The sequence below is a fragment of the Paramormyrops kingsleyae genome, chromosome 1, assembly GCF_048594095.1.
Source record: "Paramormyrops kingsleyae isolate MSU_618 chromosome 1, PKINGS_0.4, whole genome shotgun sequence".
In the NCBI taxonomy this organism is placed as follows: Eukaryota; Metazoa; Chordata; class Actinopteri; order Osteoglossiformes; family Mormyridae; genus Paramormyrops; species Paramormyrops kingsleyae.
This window is the reverse complement of record NC_132797.1, coordinates 37,359,681-37,380,878: the sequence shown is the minus strand read 5'-3', so window position 1 is coordinate 37,380,878 and position 21,198 is coordinate 37,359,681. Positions and strand designations below refer to the sequence as shown.

The window sequence follows — 21,198 nt, the reverse complement described above, 5'->3', positions numbered from 1 at the left end:
CCATCTTAAAAGAGCTTGGGCCCAGAGAAGTTTGACGCATTTCTAGATCGTGTTTAGATGTGGTTTCTTCTTTGAGTGTCATCTTGCATTTGTGGATACAGCCACAAACTGTGTTCACGGACAATAATTTTCTGAAGTGTTCCTGAGCCCATGCAGTGATTCCCACTATAGAATCATGTCTGTTTTTAATGCAGTGCCACCTGAGGACCTGAAGATCACAGCTATCCAGTATTGGTTTTCAGCCTTGTGTACAGAGATTTCTCTGGATTCACTGAATCTTTTAATGATATTACGTACTGTAGATGATGAAATTCCCAAATTCTTTGGAATATTACATTGATGAATGTTGTTACACAATTTGCCCATGCAGTCTTTGGCAGAGTAGTCTTCACTGCACAGAGACTGCCTCTCAGTGAGGCTCTTTTTATACCCAATCATCTTACTGACCTGTTGCCAATTAACCTAATTCATTGTGAGATATTCAACCAGGTATTTTGTTTTAGCATTAAACAACTTTTCCAGTCTTTTGTTGCCGCTGTCCCAACCTTTTTGAAATGTGTTGTTGCCATCAAATTTAAATTGAGTATATAAAGTGGGTGTGGAAGGTATACACACCCTTGTTAAATTGCCAGGTTTTTTTGATAGACCACAAATTTCAAACCTTTCCCACCTTTAATGTGACCTTTACCATGTACAATTCAATTGAAAAACAAACAAATCTGTTAGTGGGAAAATATTAAAAATAAAAACATACAATAAGCTGGTTGCATAAGTGTGCACACTCTTAAACTAATACTTTGTTGAAGCACCTTTTGATTAACATACAGCATTCAGTCATTTTGGGTACACACCTGCCATCAATTAAAGTGACTGATTAACCATGCATGAATTTCAACTGTCCAGTAGGATTTTCCTGGCGTTTACTCAGTTGCATCCTGCAACAAAAGCTCACAAAGCATCAAAGGGATCTCATTGTTGAAAGGTATATATCAGAAGAAGGGTACAAAATTTTTTCACAACATTAGATATGCCAAGGAACACAGTGAAGACAATCATTAAGAAGTGGAGAAAATAGGGGACATCACTGACATTACCGAGAACTAGATGTCACTCCGAAATTGATGAAAATCCAAGGAAAAAACTAGTCAGGGAGGCTGCCAAGAGGCCTACAGCAACACTGGAGGAGCAGCAGGAATGTATGGCAAGTACTGGTTGTGTACTACATGTGACAACAGTCTCCTGTATTCTCCATATGTCTGAACTAAGGGGTAGGATCACAAGAAGGAAGCCATTTCTTAAAAAGAACAACATCCTGGCCTTGCTAAATTTTGCAAAAAAAATACATTAAGTCTCCCAAAAGCATGTGAGAAAATGTGTTATGGTCTGGTGAAACCAAGGTTGAACTATTGCCACAAAAAGGTATGTTTGGTACAAAAATACTGCACATCACTAAAAGAACACCATGCCCACAGTGAAGCATGGTGGTGGCAGCATCATGCTTTGGGGTTGTTTTTCTTAAGCTAGAACTGGGGCTTTGGTCAAGGTGGAAGGAATAATGAACAGTTCCAAATACCAGTTAATTTTTGCCCTAAACCTTCAGGCGTCTGCTAGAAAGCTGCAGATGAAGAGGACTTTCACCTTTCAGCATGACATTGACCTCAAGCACACTTCCAAATCAACAAAAGAATGGCTTCAGAAGAAGAAATTGAAGGTTTTGGAATGATCCAGCCAGAGCCCAGATCTAAATCCAATTGAAAATCTGTGTGGTGACCTGAAGAGGGCTATACACAAGAGACACCTTCATAATCTCACAGATTTGGAGCGCTTTTGCAAGGAAGAGGGGGCAAATATTGCCAAGTCAAGATTTGGCATACTGACAGACTCCTGCCCAAAAAGACTGACTGCTGTAATTAAGCGAAAAAGTATTAGTTCTTCAAAGTATTAGGTTATTGGTGTGCACACTTATGCAACCAGCTTATTGTACGTTTTTAATTTTTAAAAATATTATTAAAATATATTTTTTCCCCCTAACAGTTATGTTTGTTTTTCAATTGAATTGTATAGGTTATAGGTCACATTAAAAGATGGGGAAAAATTTGAAGTGATTTATCCTGGTATTATTTTTTTACATCACAAAAACCTGGCGTTTTAACAGGGGTGTGTACAACTTTTTATATCTACCGTATTTGTCCTAAAACAATACAATTTCTCAGTTTCAACATTTGATATGCTGTCTTCATTCTATTTTCAATTAAATATGGGTTTATATGATTTGCAAATAATTGCATTTATATACATTTTACACAGCATCCCAACTCCTTTTGGAAACAGTTGTATAAAACAAATAAAACGTATATTAACAAAATATCCATTCTGAAAGCACAGACAGAGTACTCAGACAGTAAGTGACAATGGCTTGCAAGGTTAAGTGTGGCTACTTAAATCATACTTTCACTCTTGCTCAAAATTATTTATCATTGCTCTGGAAAGCAGGACAGTTGACTGGTCATGTTTGACGTGAAGGACTTGACATACTTAACTAGAGAGAACCAAGAGTGTCTGGAACTTAATAGACGTAATAACAAAATGTAATTAATGTGTAAAATAATCAAATTATTATCCCTTTAGCCTTAATATTTTATGCTGGTAAATTGCAGTTCCATTTCTAATTAAGTAAAATACACACTCAGCCACTTCTTCCCTTTGAACTTTTCTGAGCTCCTGTGTCTCCACTGTCGTTACTGAGACTCGTCTGTTTTGCATGCTTGTTCTCTGAACTGTTCCTGTTCTTATTCTGATTTTAGGTTTCATGCAGTACTATTTTTCTATTTTGATTTTGCCCCCCCACCTTGTTTGCAGGTTTAATTTCAGAGACACCTGAACTGTACCTTGAGATTCAATTTTTAATTGTTGATTTGTTTTAGTAATACTGTTACATCTAATATTAATTACGTTGAGAACTTTTTAAAAATGAATTTAGAAATACATACCTTTCAAAGAATAGAAAAAAGTATTCTTTAACTTGTTTACCTTCTCTGTTAACATTTTACAGTTTCCACAAAGCAAGTAAAGCTCTGCTGAGTGATGTATGTACACTCACCTAAAGGATTATTAGGAACACCATACTAATACGGTGTTTGACCCCCTTTCGCCTTCAGAACTGCCTTACTTCTACGTGGCATTGATTCAACAAGGTGCTGAAAGCATTCTTTAGAAATGTTGGCCCATATTGATAGGATAGCATCTTGCAGTTGATGGAGATTTGTGGGATGCACATCCAGGGCACGAAGCACCCGTTCCACCACATCCCAAAGATGCTCTATTGGGTTGAGATCTGGTGACTGTGGGGGCCATTTTAGTACAGTGAACTCATTGTCATGTTCAAGAAACCAATTTGAAATGATTCGAGCTTTGTGACATGGTGCATTATCCTGCTGGGAGTAGCCATCAGAGGATGGGTACATGGTGGTCATAAAGGGATGGACATGGTCAGAAACAATGCTCAGGTATGCCGTGGCATTTAAACGATGCCCAATTGGCAATAAGGGGCCTAAAGTGTGCCAAGAAAACATCCCCCACACCATTACACCACCACCACCAGCCTGCACAGTGGTAACAAGGCATGATGGATCCATGTTCTCATTCTGTTTACACCAAATTCTGTCTCTACCATTTGAATGTCTCAACAGAAATCGAGACTCATCAGACCAGGCAACATTTTTCCAGTCTTCAACTGTCCAATTTTGGTGAGCTCGTGCAAATTGTAGCCTCTTTTTCCTATTTGTAGTGGAGATGAGTGGTACCCGGTGGGGTCTTCTGCTGTTGTAGCCCATCCGCCTCAAGGTTGTGCGTGTTGTGGCTTCACAAATGCTTTGCTGCATACCTCGGTTGTAACGAGTGGTTATTTCAGTCAAAGTTGCTCTTCTATCAGCTTGAATCAGTCGGCCCATTCTCCTCTGACCTCTAGCATCAACAAGGCATTTTCGCCCACAGGACTGCCGCATACTGGATGTTTTTCCCTTTGCACACCATTCTTTGTAAACCCTAGAAGTGGTTGTGCATAAAAATCCCAGTAACTGAGCAGATTGTGAAATACTCAGACCGGCCCGTCTGGCACCAACAACCATGCCACGATCAAAATTGCTTAAATCACCTTTCTTTCCCATTCTGACATTCAGTTTGGAGTTCAGGAGATTATCTTGACCAGGACCACACCCCTAAATGCATTGAAGCAACTGCCATGTGATTGGTTGATTAGATAACTGCATTAATGAGAAATTGAACAGGTGTTCCTAATAATCCTTTAGGTGAGTGTATATATTCTAGTGTGAAACCATTTTTATTCTCCATACATTACACAGTTACTCAGTCCCTATTCTTGTTTCTATGTCAATAAAACAATCTATATAATAAACTGCAAGACAAGGGAATATAGACATTGCAAAATCTCAAAGTACACACTCACACTAGTCCACACCTTGTTGAAGTCCCTTCAAAAACCAGATCTGTTCTGTTTCCATTGTGTTCCCATTGTGCTGATGCTCAAACAGCTGTTTGCCCCTAGTTTTGTTAAATCCATCTCCACTCCAATTCCCAAAGAAAATTCCCATTGCCTATTCTGTATGCAAAATGCTGCTATCATAGAGTATGACTAGAAACAGCAATGGGAAATATAAAACCTTTCAAATTATCGTGAATATTAGCTTGTTTGAAAACCAATAATATATGATTTTTCACAGTCAACCATAACATTCTTAAATGTGAGATTCTTGTTTCAGGGGAGATGCTACTAAATAATGCAGAAGCCCTCGATGCCTCACTAAGGGCTTCACCTAGAGAGAAGAAGAGTTTGAGTCTTGCCACAAGCTGCCTTTCTTGTAAAAGTGCTACACTGGTGTCAAAAATGGGATGATCTCACATATCACAATCCTGCTGGTGGGAAGCTAGTCCAAAAGAGCATCGCAACATTGTTGAGGGTTTGACATAAAACTATCACAAGGGTCTATGGTGGCTTCACCTAGAATGGGGCAGTGTAGCCATCTTCAGTCTAACAGAGGGGGTTTAACTGAATAGTGATGCATCCATGTTTACTGTCTTAAGTGTGGGAGACTAGCTATAATGTCTCCATATGAGCTACCCCTTAATGAAAGTACTTTAATAACCAATGTAAATTGTCATGGATTTGAATAATAATTTTTTAAGATGCTACAGAGAAAATGCAGATTTTTGGGTTTTACAGAGTGGAATGTGGGAGGGTGTGAATGTTTTCTGTGAGGGGTTAAGACTAGGCACAAGTTTGATATTCACCTGTGAGTAATTATTCAAGTGTGTAAGCAAGGTTGCTGTGCACTAATCAAGATAGCAACAGGAATAAATGCTCATATTTCTTGGGGTTTTTTCCTGTGCTTGTGCGCAGAAGGTAGGATGGTGAGTTTTATGTATTTCAGTTGCCTGTTTGGTGCTTTCCTAAGGTGCTAAACAAAATCCCCCCCTTCCTCCTATCAAGCAGAGATATGTGCAGTTGAGTTCTGGGAAAAATGTACAAAGTCACGTCTGTAACATTAGAGAGATTAAGATTTGAGGAGCCTGGGAAGCTCATGAAGCTACTGTTGATGTGTCTAAATTCAAGGAGGGATGCAGAGCAAGTTTTTAGTATTGTGAGACACATAACATAAACCTTTTCACAGACAACAAATCCTATGAATTTTTTTAAGCAAACAGGTTAATTCAGGAGTCAAACATGTGATACACCAGTACAACACAGGGCAAAAAACAAAGGCTCATCAATGCTCAAAGATGAAGAGCAATGACATCTTCATCAAGCTTTGCTCATGTTTCCCTGACATCAATCTTAACAGCCTGGGATGCCTGTATTATCATCAATGGAGGGAGAAATGTCATGAATCTAATTAGTTTTTAACATTTATGTGGTGACAGCACATACCTTGGAGAAGCCAGCACCAATATCCCTAAGAAATAAATCATCATTCCACCATTTTTTTTAATCACACTTAGGAGATCTAACCATGAACATGCTTAAATTCATCATGTGAAACTGCATGTAGTAGAGAAAAAGACAATTGATATTATGGTGTTTAGGCTGATACTCAATGTGTGTTTGGAAATAATAGTGAGTTTCAGCAAAGAAGTCATATGATGATTTGCAACAGAATTTGAGATTATTATCATATGTAAGCATATCGCTATTATATGATCCTCCGAGTCTGGAACAGTATTACCCTCTGTAGAATGCAAAAAAAAAAATGTTTGTGAAGCTCCACCGCAATATTTGAGATTAGATCTATGTGGCCCTAATACACAAGAAAAAAAAGTACATTGCTGTTTCCAAAAAAGTACAAAGATACCAGAGGAGTGTAAGTTTAAAGGTATGTGGGGCATAGTGGGACAGCTGAAGGCAGATACTATTGTCATCATTATCACAATAAGTGTGGAACTTGATAATAGCAAAATTGCCACTGCATCTGAGACACTGAATTGCACAGTCATATATCAGTTCTTTTTCTTTCAGTCCTATAGCTTCAGGGCAGAGGCAAAGAGGTCATGGTTTCACCTTCCCAACAGACAGCTTTCATTGTAGCTACACAGATTATTGCAAAGTTACAAAACAGATGAGGATCATATAATTTCTCCGTCTTCTTTGCTTGAGGCACATTGTGTGGCCTAGTAGGCTGTTAATCTTGTTGAAAATCCTTTGTTATACTTTACAATAAACAAACATTGACCTCAGGCCAAGAATGGCTGCAGTATTAACAATACAGTTCAGCTGACAATTCGCACTTACCCACAAGCAATGCCACATTTACTCGGTTTAAAATCTACCTGCTTATTGTTTTAACGCAATTTTAGGATACAGATGAAGATCTCCTGTAAGGTTACTCAATATGATAGATAAAAATACCTGATGGATCTGTTTAGGATGTGGTGCCCCCACTCACCCTGAATGGCCTGTCTTCCAAAAACTGTCATCTGAGAAACGCTGCCAGTTTGTCAGAACCAAAACTACTTGTACAGTACAGTAAGTCACTTTAAACAAAAGTGTATATAAATGTTATATAAGGTAAATATGATATGCACATAGATGTTATGAATCATGGTTTTTATAGAAATACCTTAGCACAAATATTCAGAGAGATTATGGACTATCCCTGCCTTGTGCCTGTAGCTTCCAGGATAGGTTATAGTGGAATGCTATAGGACAATAAAGATGAAGGACAGACATGAATAATTATTCAGGTTTTCCGGTATGGAAATATTAAACTGTAGGGTAAATGTTCAAATCAAGACAGTCAAAAAAAAAGAAAAAAATACATGTCTATCTTTTATACTGTAAAATGCTGATACTTTAACATGCAATAATCAAATACTAGAAATACAGATATATGCAAGATAAAGAAAACATTTTCAAAAATCAGCTATTATTTGGAAATTTGATAAACATGATTTATCAGGTTTTTCAAATGAAAACAATTTCTGTATCCTTGCAAAATAAAACGTGTCTCCGTTTCAGAAACGTGCCCAATGTTACAATGGAGTCCTTCAATCTCAATCTTTTCATAACAACAGTAAATAATCAAAGGAGAAAGAATGTCCTTTTGGGAGAGGTGGCACATGGAGGGCCTCTGTACATTTTAATGCATAATTAATACTCCACCTGTTTACCACGTGGGAGATGTGGCTAATGTTTTGATTTAATTATCATTCATCTGCATACACACGGAGGACCCTGGAGACTGGGGTTTTAAAGGCTTGCTTTAGCGTATTTTTTGACACAGCATTAAATGTGTACTCTGTTTTTACTAAGTAATGACCCTTTTCATAAATCTAATTACGCAATGTTAATTCTGCTGTTATTTTAATTAAAAGCTAGCATTATTTTCACAAAAAATGTATCATGGTGCCATGATGCCTTAATAGTAAGTATTCCTCCAGGGGAAATCCCACCTCTGGCTAAATATGTGTGCAGTTTGGATGTCCTCTCTGCATTTGTGTGGGTTTACTCCTACTATTTGAAAACATGTGGCTAATGTTTAATTAATATGCCCTTTGTGTAATAGTGAGTGTGTGTGTGGATGTGTGTGAGTGTTATGTCAGGCTGGCATCCCATTCAGAATTGTCCATTGCATGCTGGTTAAAGAAGATGGATGCATAATTGAGAGCAAATTGTAAGTTTTTTGGTCAAATGTCCAACTGCTTCTTGCTGCTTCTCCATCATGAAAGCATTCGAAAAATTGGTATGTAAATAAACAGATGGAAAATAACCCTATGACTCTTGTGGAAGACACATATCCATACACACACATACACACAGAGACTCTCTCAGATGACTTTGCAATGACATACTCAAGGGTACAGCACAAGAGAGAGTTGATTTTCATGGCACTAGACAGCAAGACCAGTCTTGGGCATGTGTATGTCCTCAGAGGTACATTTCCTGTCAGGGGACATTTATGAACAGCAACCCCAAAAATAGAGTATACAACAATAGATGGAAGACACACAGTATAGAGCAGACAATAACTGCTGAAAACATATGGTATTGTTTAATACTTGTGTCATGGAAAATATTTTTAAATGGTCTTAGTTTTAGTAACAACTACACATTAAATGCTGTGTATATTTACTCACCAGCCACATTATTAGGAAGACAAGGTAGGACTTCTGTCTGAAATCTCCATGGCATGAACTCAACAAGGTATTAGAAACAATCCTTTAAGATTCTGGTCCATGTTGACATGATTGTATCACTGATGCAGATTTGTTGGAACCTGATATGGTCTTCTGCTATTGTAGTTGCGACTGCTGTCCTGTCAGCTCAAACTAGTCTGGTCATCTGGTCATTCTCCTCTGACCTCTCTCAACACGAAGATGCTTCCACCTGCAGAACTGCCACTCACTGAATGTTTTTCTTTTTTTTGTTGATTTTTTTTTGCACCATTCAGTACAAGCTCTAGAGATTGTTGTATGTGAAAATCCCAGGGGATCAGTAGGTTCAGAAATACTCAGACCACCCCTATCTGGCACAAACAGCCTAACTACAGTGAAAGACACTTAAAGTTTATCCTATTCTATTGCTTGATCTGACCATCAACTACAACTCTTGACCTGTGCCTGCATGTTTTTATGCACAGAGCTTCATTAGATATTTGCATGAACGAGCATGTGCATAGGTGTTCCTTATAATGTGGCCAGTGTGTATACAGTATGTATGTTTTTGCAAGAAATATACATTCTTCAGCTTTTCAGTTTAATGGACAGTGTGACAGGTAACTTTGCAAATATATTTAACCAAATATTCCATGAGTCACTGAAGAAGACAGATTTGACTCCCTCAGAGATACAAACATCTGCATGTATACACATAAGACCCATACAATTCCAGCCCACTGCAAAGAAGAAAAGGGCTACATCAAGAAGACAGATTATCCAGCTGTGTCACCCATCCACATGCTCAGGTGCTGACGTGCTGAGTGAGATGAAGATGTATCACATCTAACATAACCCAAACTGCAGCATTGTTCCCGGCACACCCTCAAAATGTGTCACTCTTTAAGCAAGGAAGATAAACACCACTGGCAATGGATGCTTCCATTAAGCTTTAACAACACAGTGTGACAGGAAATGTCAAAGCTGGCAGAACCTGTGGTGAATGGATGGAAGTGATTTCCATAGGTGACCACAGGTAGCTGTCAAATCAGCATGTGGGAGGGCATTGGCTGTTTGCAACTAGTCTGGATGAAATGTAATGACTGATATGGAAGAACGTCTCTGTTCTGAGATCTGTCTGCCCTTTGACTTGCTCTGAATATTAATTTAATCTTTATTTAATCTAATTTGCAAAGGGCTATGTTAATACAGACTAAGACGTTGTTCGACTGTAAAATCCACCTGCATATTCCAGCATGTACATTCATAGCTTTGACTAGAGGCATACTGAAGTTTGTTTATACCATATTATTAAACATTAAGTGCATAAAAAATAATGTGAAATATATGTTTAGGATTCTCAAGTACTCAGTTGATTAATTAGTTTACAATGTTTTCTTTACAGGTAGCTTTGTTCTGTAATTTTTTATCAGGGTTTTTTTCATCTGTGATTATTCAGATACAGTTAAAAGAATGGAAAGCAAATTCCTGGGAACAGTCTGTATAGTCCTTTACCAGTATCTGTATAAGACACATAAAAGCAGATTCAGTTATGAAAAGTTTTAAATCAAGGTGTGGCACAGTTAAATTTACTAGGGAGTCAGTAGCTTAGCTTTTATTTTTTTTTGCTGCACAGTAAATCTTCTCAGCTTGTGTTTTAAGCACCAGGTGCTAATTAAAATGTGTGCTTGAAAATCTTCAGCCATTAAGGGCAAGGGCTTAGCCATACAATGAAAACAGCACTCTGTCCTCTCAAATATGAGTGCGGCAGACTGCCAGAAAGGCCAAGCTCCCTTGCCCTACCTTTCCCAATTACCCAAAGCATGCCCTGGCGTGTCCAGTATTAAAACTCTGAAGATGTCTGTGAGAAGAGAATCAAGTAAAGGTTTATGGTTCAAGAGTTATACTGAAGGAAAATCAAATTGTAAAAAACTAATTAAATTCTACCCAAAAAACTACCCAAGCCTTAACAAAAAATAAATGGTTACAGTTTGTCCATTGCAATTCCCCACTTAGATCTTTGGTAAACAAAGTCATGAATTTTCTTTCTGCACTAATAGGATTGTTCGAAGAAAGTAGGTTGTAAAACATCTGGCTTCAGCAAATATAACTGTAAATGTTTAATAATACTGCAATAATGTAAATACATAATATTTTAATACACTATTTCAGAATTGCCCCTAATACAGCATGGGTGTGACCACTGAGAAAATAATAACAGAATGAAAGTGATGTATTCATATTGGACCTACAGTATATGGACAAAAGTACTGGGACACACCTCTTAATCACTGAATTCAGGTGGTTCATTCAGACCCATTGCCACAATTATGAAAATCATGCACCTAGCCATTCAGCCAGGTTTACAAACATTTCTGAAAGAATGGGTCATTCTGAAGAGCTCAGAGAATTCAAGTATGGTACTGTCATAGGATGCCACCCTTGCAATAAGTTAGTTTGTTAAATTTCTTCCGTTAGACATTCCACGGTCAACTGCGAGTGGTATTGTTGCCAATTGGAAGCATTTAGGAACAGGAGAATCTCAGCTACGAAGTGGCAGACCACATAAAGTAACAGAGCAAGGTCACTGAGTGCTGAGGTGCATAGTGCATAAAAGTCATCAGCGCTCTGTTGACTCAATAACCGCAGAGTTCCAAACTCCCTCTGGGATTAACCCCAGCAGAAGAACTGTGGGCTGGAAACTTAACGGAATGAGTTTCCATGGCCAAGCAACTGCATTCAAGCCTCACATCACCAAGTACAATGCCAAGTGTCAGATGGAGTGGTGTAAAGCTCGCTGTCACTGAACTTAGGAGCAGGAGAAACTCCACTCGGTGGAGTGACAAATCACGGTTTTCTGTCTGGCAGACTGATGGACAAGTCTGAGTTTGGCGAATGCTAGGAGTAACTTACCTCCCTGACTGTAAAGTTTAGTAGAGGAGGGATAATGGTATTGGGTTGTTTTTCAGGGGTTGGGCCAGGTCCATTGGTTCCAGTAAAAGGAATTCTTAATGCTTCAGCATACCAAGACATTTTGGACAATTCTATGCTTCAAAGTTTGTAGAAACAGTTTGGGGAAGGCCCTTATCTGTTCCAGCATGACTGTACCCCAGCGCACAAAGCAAGGTCCATAAAGACATGGTTCGGTGAGTTTGGTGTGGAAGAACTTGAGTATACTGCACAGAAACCTGACCTCAGTCTTATCAAACTGAATGGAAACTGCGAGCCAGGCCTTCATGTCCAACATCAGTGCCAGACCTTACAAATGTTATGGATGAATGGGCAAAAATTCATACAGGATCACTCCAAAATCTTGTGGAAAGCCTTCCCAGAAGAGTGGCAGCTGTTATAGCTGCAAAGAGGAGGGGGTAATTCAATAATGATGCCTATGGATTTAGAATGGGATGTTATAAAGGTTCCTGTAGGTGTAATGGCCAAGTGTTCCAATACCTTTGTCCCTATAGTATATAGGGGGTATATTTAAAGTGTCTTGTTCTGCTTTTGCAGACCTTTGTTAAATCACTTGCACCTTCGCTCTTATTCCACTAATGACATGGACCAGTGTATCACTACACTGGCACTAGCCTGCACTTGACTTTCCCTTAATGGCTGTTAATTAAGGATAAATTTCAAATGGGCAATTACCAGCAGCTACACCCACACACACTCATGGGTGTTGAATGATGACAAATGTTTGCTCAGTTAAGTAGTTATATTCTCATTTTTAACCCCCTATTCCCTCTAAATCAATCTTAGGGTATATTCTTGGCTTTCCTGTATATTGGTATAACAGTTTGACTTTCTGGCTTAGTAATTCCTGTACTGTTTTATCAATACTATACTCTAGTCAATTCATTACATTCAATACATTTTAAATTAGCCCATTTGTGAATATGCCAAAAAAAAAACTAGCAGTTGTGAATTTCGAAGAAGTTGCTACCAATTACGTACCAATGAATCATTCTACCACATTTCATTTGCTTGTTTCAAGCCAACAAGCCGCACATCAGCAATCAGTCCATTAGCCCTTAGAAACAACACCTCACCTGCTCTAGAGTACGTAACTGCAAGCTCCCCATTCAGCAGTGCCAACAGGACCACAGCTAAAGGGTAAACGTGGCTTCAACAATTTAAACTCCAGTTTCCTGCTCAGTACAGTTGTAACAGTCAAGTAACACTGCTCAGTTAGCTAAAGAACCACCTGACTGCCTTTTGCAGACATGTAAACTTAAACGGAAGCAATGGCTGAGAGTGTTACAAGCCTCTATTACCCTTATGCTATGATTGTTAAGCAGGAGGCTCTGCACAACCTGTTTAATGGATGAAGTGGCACATTTACCTAATAAAATTTAATGGACCTGACATTTCTCTAAATAGGAGTGCTGCATCCCATTCAAGAGCCATCACTGAGTTTATTATTCCTGGAGAGGTCGGTTCTGTATTAAAACACAGGAGGTCCCTACCTTCCCATATCCACTGAAGTGTTCATTAATGCATTCATTATTTTCATGAATAAAATGACCAGAGGGTGACAGTGGGTTATACACTTGCCAAATGCATATATCACAATCCTAGATTGCAGTGGTACGGGATCACATAATGAACTACCATATGGTGCCGATGCAAACAAAATTTGAAATGTGACTGCACCTTTATTATTATTATTTATCTTATGGCGATGAAATATGTGCTTTATATTTGTGACTCATGGAAAAACAAGATAAAGAATATAATTATCCATTCATACACTTTGGTGTTACAGTTACAATGCCAGGGCAGGCTTCAGATGCAGCTACTGCTAAAAATGCTCTAATCTTAAAGCAAAGAACCATAATTACTCTATCAGTTTCGCGCCTTCTGCTATTCCCACCCTGAGACCATCTTTCCCTGTAATCTGTCATACTGCCAGGGTACACAATACTAACATTATACAGCAGCATTTATAGCTAATAAGAAACAAATTATTTGCCTCATATGCTATATGCTTATATGCTCAAATGCTTTTAATTGCTTGACTTTATCTTAAAATACTTGAAAAGCATTTTTCAAGGAAGACATTTCCCAGATGAAATACACAGCATTGGCTGAACAGTAAAGAATCCAGAAGCAAAGTCAAACAGAGAACATCCCATTTAATTGCTGTGAATGATAATGGGAGGCTGGTAGCTTATTTCTTGAAAGTAACAGATGGTTAAAACAGTATCTTCTAAAGCAAGCCATGTGAATATTAAACAAAAAGATGTCATTTGCATACATTATGAATGCTGAGAGGCAAGAAATGTAAAGAGAAATATAAAAATTATGCTGAGGGGAGAAACTTATGGTTGCTTAAAGTCACTGGCGGTGAATAAGTATAAATAAATGAGTATAAAAACACATAATATGAATACAGTATATGGTAGTATGCATTGTCCCCCATAGTTTGATGCTTAAAGCACAATTAACAGGTCATGTCTGTATCAATTAGGTTTATACTTATTAGTCAATAAATAGGCAAAATTCCATCTTTTGTATTTCAAACGGACACAGCACAGCTATTTATGTTTTGCGAGATCTCACAAACCCATGTCCCCTCCTGGGCTCCATAGAAACTAAATATAAATGGGTGGAAATGAAACAGAAACTGGAAGAACACAATAAAAATAAGAAAAGACAGAACACTGAAAGGTGGTGAAAGGTATGCAGCAGGTGACTTTGCAGGTGAATCAGTTGCTGGGAAGATTCCCTGTCTGCTTCGCCACCAATTTAAATATCACTGCACACATATATCAATGGGTATGATTAATGGCTCCCAGTCCAGGCAAAACTGTAATTAGCAGCAGGCAATTGGGTTTCAGGGGGGTCATTACGAAGGCAAATCTGTGGAAAAATGCAAACTTTACACAGAATTGCTGGCTTTAATGCATGAGCTTGGAAATGTGCTTTGAAACCAAATAAGGCAGAAATGTTCCAGTGGCAATGCAAAATGCTGGACCATTCAAGCATTAATGTGTTTTCCAAAAGTAGGTCTTGCTTTCACAGGTCAATACCCTCACTGGCCGTTTCAGAGAACAGTTTCTCCTTGCCCTGCAGCTTCTCTATTATTATCATCTGGAGGTTAAATCAGCTAAAGAACTAATCAACATTTAGCATCTCTGAATGTGTTATTCTGCCAGAATTGATGAATGGTATAATTATGTCAAATGTCATTGAGCTAAATGGATTTGTAATTATAATGAGACCTTTTTCAGATTGTGACAAGTTATGAACAAATGGGAGGGGGGTGAAGAGTTGCATGGAATTGAGACACAACAAAGTGGCTTCTGGTAAAGAATGGCACAAATAATTCTTTGTCCATATCGTTTAGAAATAGATTCTGTATTCCACATGGAGGGTCTGTAGATGCTGTATTTCCCTTTATACCTGTTTTCATGATAATTTGGAGCTAGTTTCAGATGATATCCATAGAAGAAGACAGGTTAAAGTTTCCCATTAAAACAATCTACAGCCTCCTCATTTCAGAGTAATTAGAGAAGACACTTACAATGTCATAATTACAGTCAGGCATCACCAGCATGCTTTTCATTACCCACAACAGAGAAATAAGGAGTTTCAGTGACTCTCACATACAAAACATTGACCAACAGGTAAAGCTTCTATCTTCATTCTATATGAAATGATCTCATCCCTCTAGGATATATTGCAGCGTTGTGCCCAGTGCTTGTGCCCATGGATGGATGGATGCTGAATGTTGAATAAACATGTTTCATAAATGAATTTTGCAGTGTTAAATTATGATAAACTGTTGCAGGTACAGCAAAGACCTGATGGTGGTTTCAAAAACTCACTGAATTTCATAGACAGAGGGCCTGGGACATGATTAGTCAAAAAATCTAAACGCCCTGATTAATGGTTCTGGAACAATGCTTTGGAATGTTTGGAAGTCAAGAGTTTTCCGGCTGATGGGCAGGAGAGTGGAAATGAGGTGAAACTGATAGCGATCATGACATGGTTCAGATGTTGTGAAATACTGTGTAAAAAGTTATTTTTTAATTTTCCTCAGTCCCTGAAACTGGTCCTGATCGATATATAAAGAGAAGGCTTTAGGTAAAAAGTGCAAGAAAGAAAAAGGGCATTAGTCTGTCCGGTCATACTAAGTCTTATAGACTCTCTTATCCACATAACCCTTTCAGAAATACACACACTCTCACACCTATTGTACACTGATCAGGTCCATTAATCATGTTTCCTTTAGAAAGAGGTGTTAGTTGTAGAGAGTGCTGGGAGGAATTTTAACACTAGGCCACACAGATGAGCCACTGTCTGGCTACAATTCCACTCAGACCTAACATCCTTCCTCTTTGCAAAACTCACTACATGGCAGGTCATGCAAAGACGTGCTTTGAGTGCTCATCCATTGGACTGGTTACTGCTGGGTGTCTTGACTCTTCCCATACTGTTACATATTTGTTCTAAGATTTAGTTTTTTCATATGTGTATATATTTTAAATGGTAAAATCATATTGTGGCAAAGATTTTCCAAAAAAGCTGCATTTTCATGCAAATTCTGAAAGTCCTCTTAAAACTGGCTGTACTGAATATGCATCAACTTTTTCTTAGGAAATTGAAATATGCTCTAGTATGTTCCAACATATGAACTTGTCTGTGGGTGCATTGATACTGATACAGTGCTCAAGCACTTGTACTTATCCTCATGACAGTCCACTTATGCCTATAACCATTGCCTATAACTGGCTATAACTGTTCACTAATGGCCCATCCCAAAAATTCAAGTGAGAAAAAGATTTACATTCTAATAGCATGTTATTTTGTTTTATGACTGACTCCATATCGTGTTTCATAAACCAGTATCCTATAGATACTTATCCACCAGTCTCTTTTCTAACCATTTACCCTATCCAACACAATTATTCCCATTTACATCTTTAGTGTAACATTCATGTTTCCTGCCAGCATGTGTCTTCATTTGAATGCAGTTTGGCCACTGCAGTCTACACCAGCTGATTTATTTATTAAGTCTATGTGAGGAGCAGAGCAGTATTGTGAAAAATTGCTATCAGGTGGCAGGAGAGTCAATGAGGCCGTTGGAATTCATGTAAATCACTTCTTGGCCAAATTTCCAAATCTTGGTTTTACCTTAAACATCATTCATGATGATAGAACTGAAAAAATTTAAAAACTTTTGTCATAACAGTCAAACCAAATTATAGTGAAGCACCTAAGAATCAAAGGGTAGTAAACAAATGAGTTATAATTATATTTTAGGAGGCAATGTGAGAGAGGAGAAACAGAGAGTCCGCAATGTCATATCTGCAATATTCCTTATCAACCTCCCCATTGCCTAATTGTTCAGCCAATGATGCCTATTGGAAATGTTTATAGTTTATGTTTGCAAATAATAACAATAATTAACAACACATTAGTCCGTTAAACATTAGAGGAATAAAGTAGAAGATGGGTATCAGAGCAATGGCTGGTTACATTCAGAGGACATAGGTTTTTCAGAGTGTGGTGTGTGAATTACTTCCATGTATGCTTGTCTATGAAGCTCTCATTTGTGTAGTGGTCAGACTAAGGTGACCACTCATCTGGATGTCGTCTGGACAGTCTGATGCTCCAGCCCTCTGACCAAAAGGAGTGCTGCATTTAGCCCCCTTGTTCTCCTTTATCCCTCACTTCTACCCATTACACAAAACAGACATAGAAAGCCAAGATAATTATTGTAATAGGTATACCACTCCCTGCTTCCCCCCCGCCCCCCCGATACACACTAAGCAATTTTTCATGGGTATCCTCCTTGTTGAGCCTTAGTCCTCCTTTTTGGATTCAGAGTCATGTTGGCTGTCACCCTAGCTCAAATAGACAACTACCCTAGTAATTTATTTCTGTTTCAGGATTAAAATTCACTGAAACTAGTCTTGGAGAACTGTTTTATAGTTACATTTACCCTGAAAATTTTACCAAATGTATTTTATGTTATTTCTAGTGCTGTCAAACGATAAATTTTTTAAATCAGATTAATCACAGGGTTGTTGTGGATTAATTTAGATTAATCATGATTAAATATCATTCATTTTTAATCTATATTAATCTCATTTCATTTTGCATGAGCAAACAGATTCAAGAAAAAAAGGGAATATATATGCACTTAACATGTTTACTGAACATCTTGAACAGGAGTCGGATGCATTCCATCTGCCACAGAAGTGCAATACCATGGACCCATATCAAAAAGCAAGATTTTTTGCTTAGCCCAACAACTTGTCAGATTTAAGGTACCTCAGTTTAAATGGCCTTTATCTTCTTTCACTTACAATTAGCCCAAACTACCGTAAATCCGACAAATAATCCGACTAATCATGAAATCAAATTCTAGCCCGGTTAATTGCCATTGTTAGCAATATCAGTTGATAACACATTACGCACGGTGCTTTACTTATAAAACTCCGTAGCAACACGTCCACAGATAAGTTGAACGGTATAGTGTGTGCGACCGATTTAATGAGCCACAAATGAGAAGTAGTGCTTAAACAGTATAAAACTACAACTTTCCCTTCTGTTGATAAAGGGCTCAGCCATCTTTGATTCTGAACTCGGGATCCTCTGTGCTGCTCTGAGATATTTCTCAGATCTCCAAGAAACGGGAGCGCGCATGTCGTCACTCAGACGACAAAACTCAGAATCTGACTCGGAATATGAGTTCCGAGGGCAAATGGAATGTACCAAAACTGCCCGAAATGGGTTGACAGAGATATTTCAGGGATTTTGAGTCATTCCGCACTGCAGATGGGTTAATTGCGTTAATTTTTTTTTATCAGATTAATCATGATGATGGATTAATCCGAGTTTACCGGTTAATTTTGACAGCCCTAGTTATTTCTAAACTGCTATGTTTGAGGGCATTTAGCTAAACCTCAAAATTCCAGAAGTAGGTCAGTGACTCTAAATTATAATTAGAATGTGAACATTTAAAAGTACCTTGAAAATGACTAGCATCCCATCCATGGGATTCATTGCTTACCTTTCAGAATAGACTCATATTTAATGTGACAGAAGTTTTTAAATCACCACTATATAATATGCGGAGAACATGAACACTTCACACACCCAGAGCAGACATGGGATTCAACCTCAAGCCCAGGATGTGTCAGGTGGTAGCGCGACCCACAATGCTTTGGTGCCAGTTTACATAGTTTCTGCAGAGCACATTACATACCCTCCAATTAACATGAACACAGAAAAATAACTGAATTTTCGCATTTTGTTAAAATTTTCTTGCATTCCTTTAAGATCACATAGCGGGGGGACTTTAGGAAGGTGGGATTAATATTATAGATAGGATTATTGAACATGTTCAGTTCTAACCAATATGTTGGCTATTATAGGAGGAACCACTCTAGAAAAACAGAAAACAGGGATGTCTAATATAATCCTCAATAATAAGAGGGGGGTGGGGGCTGAAAGATGTGTTTCCATCTGTTTTAGAGGACAGCTCATCCCGGCTGCAGAAGATATGTAAAAGCAGCATAGCATGGCAAGCCAAGTAATTGTTTCATCTCTTGCTGAGATGCAGTACAGTGCAGAGAATGTCATGCAGGGTTGGAGGATTTGAGGATGATGATACTAAATCTCACCGTTAGGAAGGAGAGGTCACGCTTTCGGTCGATGCTAGTGATCTCCAGGTTACCCATTACAACTTCGCAGTTCTCGTAATACTTGCGCAGGGTGCGGTACTGCTGTTCCAGATCCGACAGCGTGCTCAGCTTGTTTTCAGTACCAGTGCATACTGTAAGGACAACACAATGAATGACACTGTTAGTGACAGTCTGCAGAGAAACCAGCACCGATTATTCAGGTATTACCCCCTCCCTTTATTCTGTTAATCAGTAGGCTAGCATTACAGACATGCCATTACCTGCCAAACGGAAAAGAAACAGCTGTTCTGTGTTAAAGGAATAACACTGAAGAATACATAACTAAAGAATACATACATAAACAAATATTAACCAAAAGAAAAGTAACAAGTATAATAATAATCATTATAATAATAATACTAATTTAATACTTAGGGTAGGTAAGTTAAACATTTTTATGATTAAATTTTGGAGTTAATAGTCTGATTCATCCCAACTTCATACAACCATAATGCTCTATACAAAATCAGCTGAGAATGAGTTGTTAGGGTCATGTTGCTCTGATACCAGTTGCACCCAGTGTCTCTATCATGTATGCTATTCTCAAATATGGCTTTCAGGAACAGGTCAGCATGAGTGAACATGTCAGTCAATGCTCTGTGAATTGTAAAAGGTAGGTACAGTGCATGGCACCATCTGGCAGATGTGCAGAGGCCTGGAGCCCCTGCTGTGGGAAAAGACAAACCCCCTTTAGCACGAACACAGGCAGCCAACGTGACGAGTAATTAAAACACAGACATTGCCTCAATTCGTACACTTACGGCAGCCCAGACACAAGCCATATGCTCCAACAGAGCCTGCCATGACCACATGACCTTGTATTCATATATAGAGAAATGGAAACTTTTCGATACCTACTTTAGGTGAAGTGTTTCATATGTACTCCATAGATGTGTCTATATATGTTTGCTGTGGCTGTGCTCAAGTAATTATTTCACAGCAGTAGGTGTATGTGGTATTAGCTCACACTCACACAATTCAACGCATAAGCACATTTCCCTTCAAGAAATAGAATACAGTTGCAGCCATTATAATGACAGCTCAAATTGCAGATTATCTTGTTTGTAGTCACAAAACTACAGTATAAATGGCTGCCAATAACAAGCATATTTGATCATTACCAGATCTTCACTGTCATTTTCACACTAACATTCTGTATCTCACTCTATTGATCTTTTTCTACATCCCTGCAGAAAATGAAAAATATGCTGGTGGGTAACAAAAAAGGCACATGATACATTGTTTTCATACATTTCTCTGTGAGCAGGAAAGTTAGTACAAATAAAACACTAAGTGAGACACATGATCCATGTCAGTAATGCATAGCATGTACTGGTTGGGCAGATATTCAGTTTATACAGTGTAGGCAATACCAATATCTACTTATTAGGTTAGGGTGCTGTTTGTACAAAATATAGAGCAGCTGGAAGGCCATGCAGTCTTGGGAAAAGAGAATAATATATTGCCGCCTATGACAAGCATTGCATTCCAGTAGCCATTCTTCCCATGGAGGCAAGTCATGGAAGCACCTTTTGTGATTGGAACAGGCAACCATCCAAAGCCAAAGCAGCCAGACATTGTACATTTAGAGTAAAAGCCCCAAAAGCATCACCACTCGATGTCAGTTGGAAGCTAAGCTGATGTTCTTTGGATTCCAATATGGGAAGGCTTGTTAATCAGACTTGTGACTTGTGAGTAGGCAGTGAGGGAGATCTAGCAAGGGAATCAAGAAGCAATTCTTCCACAACCATAATAATGCAGTAGTCTTGTAAATGTCCGCCCTTATGCTGTAGGGGTGCCAGGGCACTATAAGGGAACCCCTGTACTAGCAGCTCTAAAC

General features: G+C 38.4%; 1 protein-coding gene across 4 annotated transcripts in view; it reads right to left on the bottom strand.

Moving 5' to 3' along the window:
• Nucleotides 1–21,198, bottom strand: part of LOC111851594 (receptor tyrosine-protein kinase erbB-4-like) — a 198,291-nt gene that overhangs the window by 93,995 nt on the left and 83,098 nt on the right. For all 4 annotated transcript variants that reach the window (XM_072715254.1, XM_072715263.1, XM_023826641.2 and 1 more), the window contains one exon: nt 19,299–19,450. In XM_072715254.1, coding sequence (XP_072571355.1) covers nt 19,299–19,450 — 152 coding nt within the window. The remainder of the gene's footprint in view (nt 1–19,298; nt 19,451–21,198) is intronic.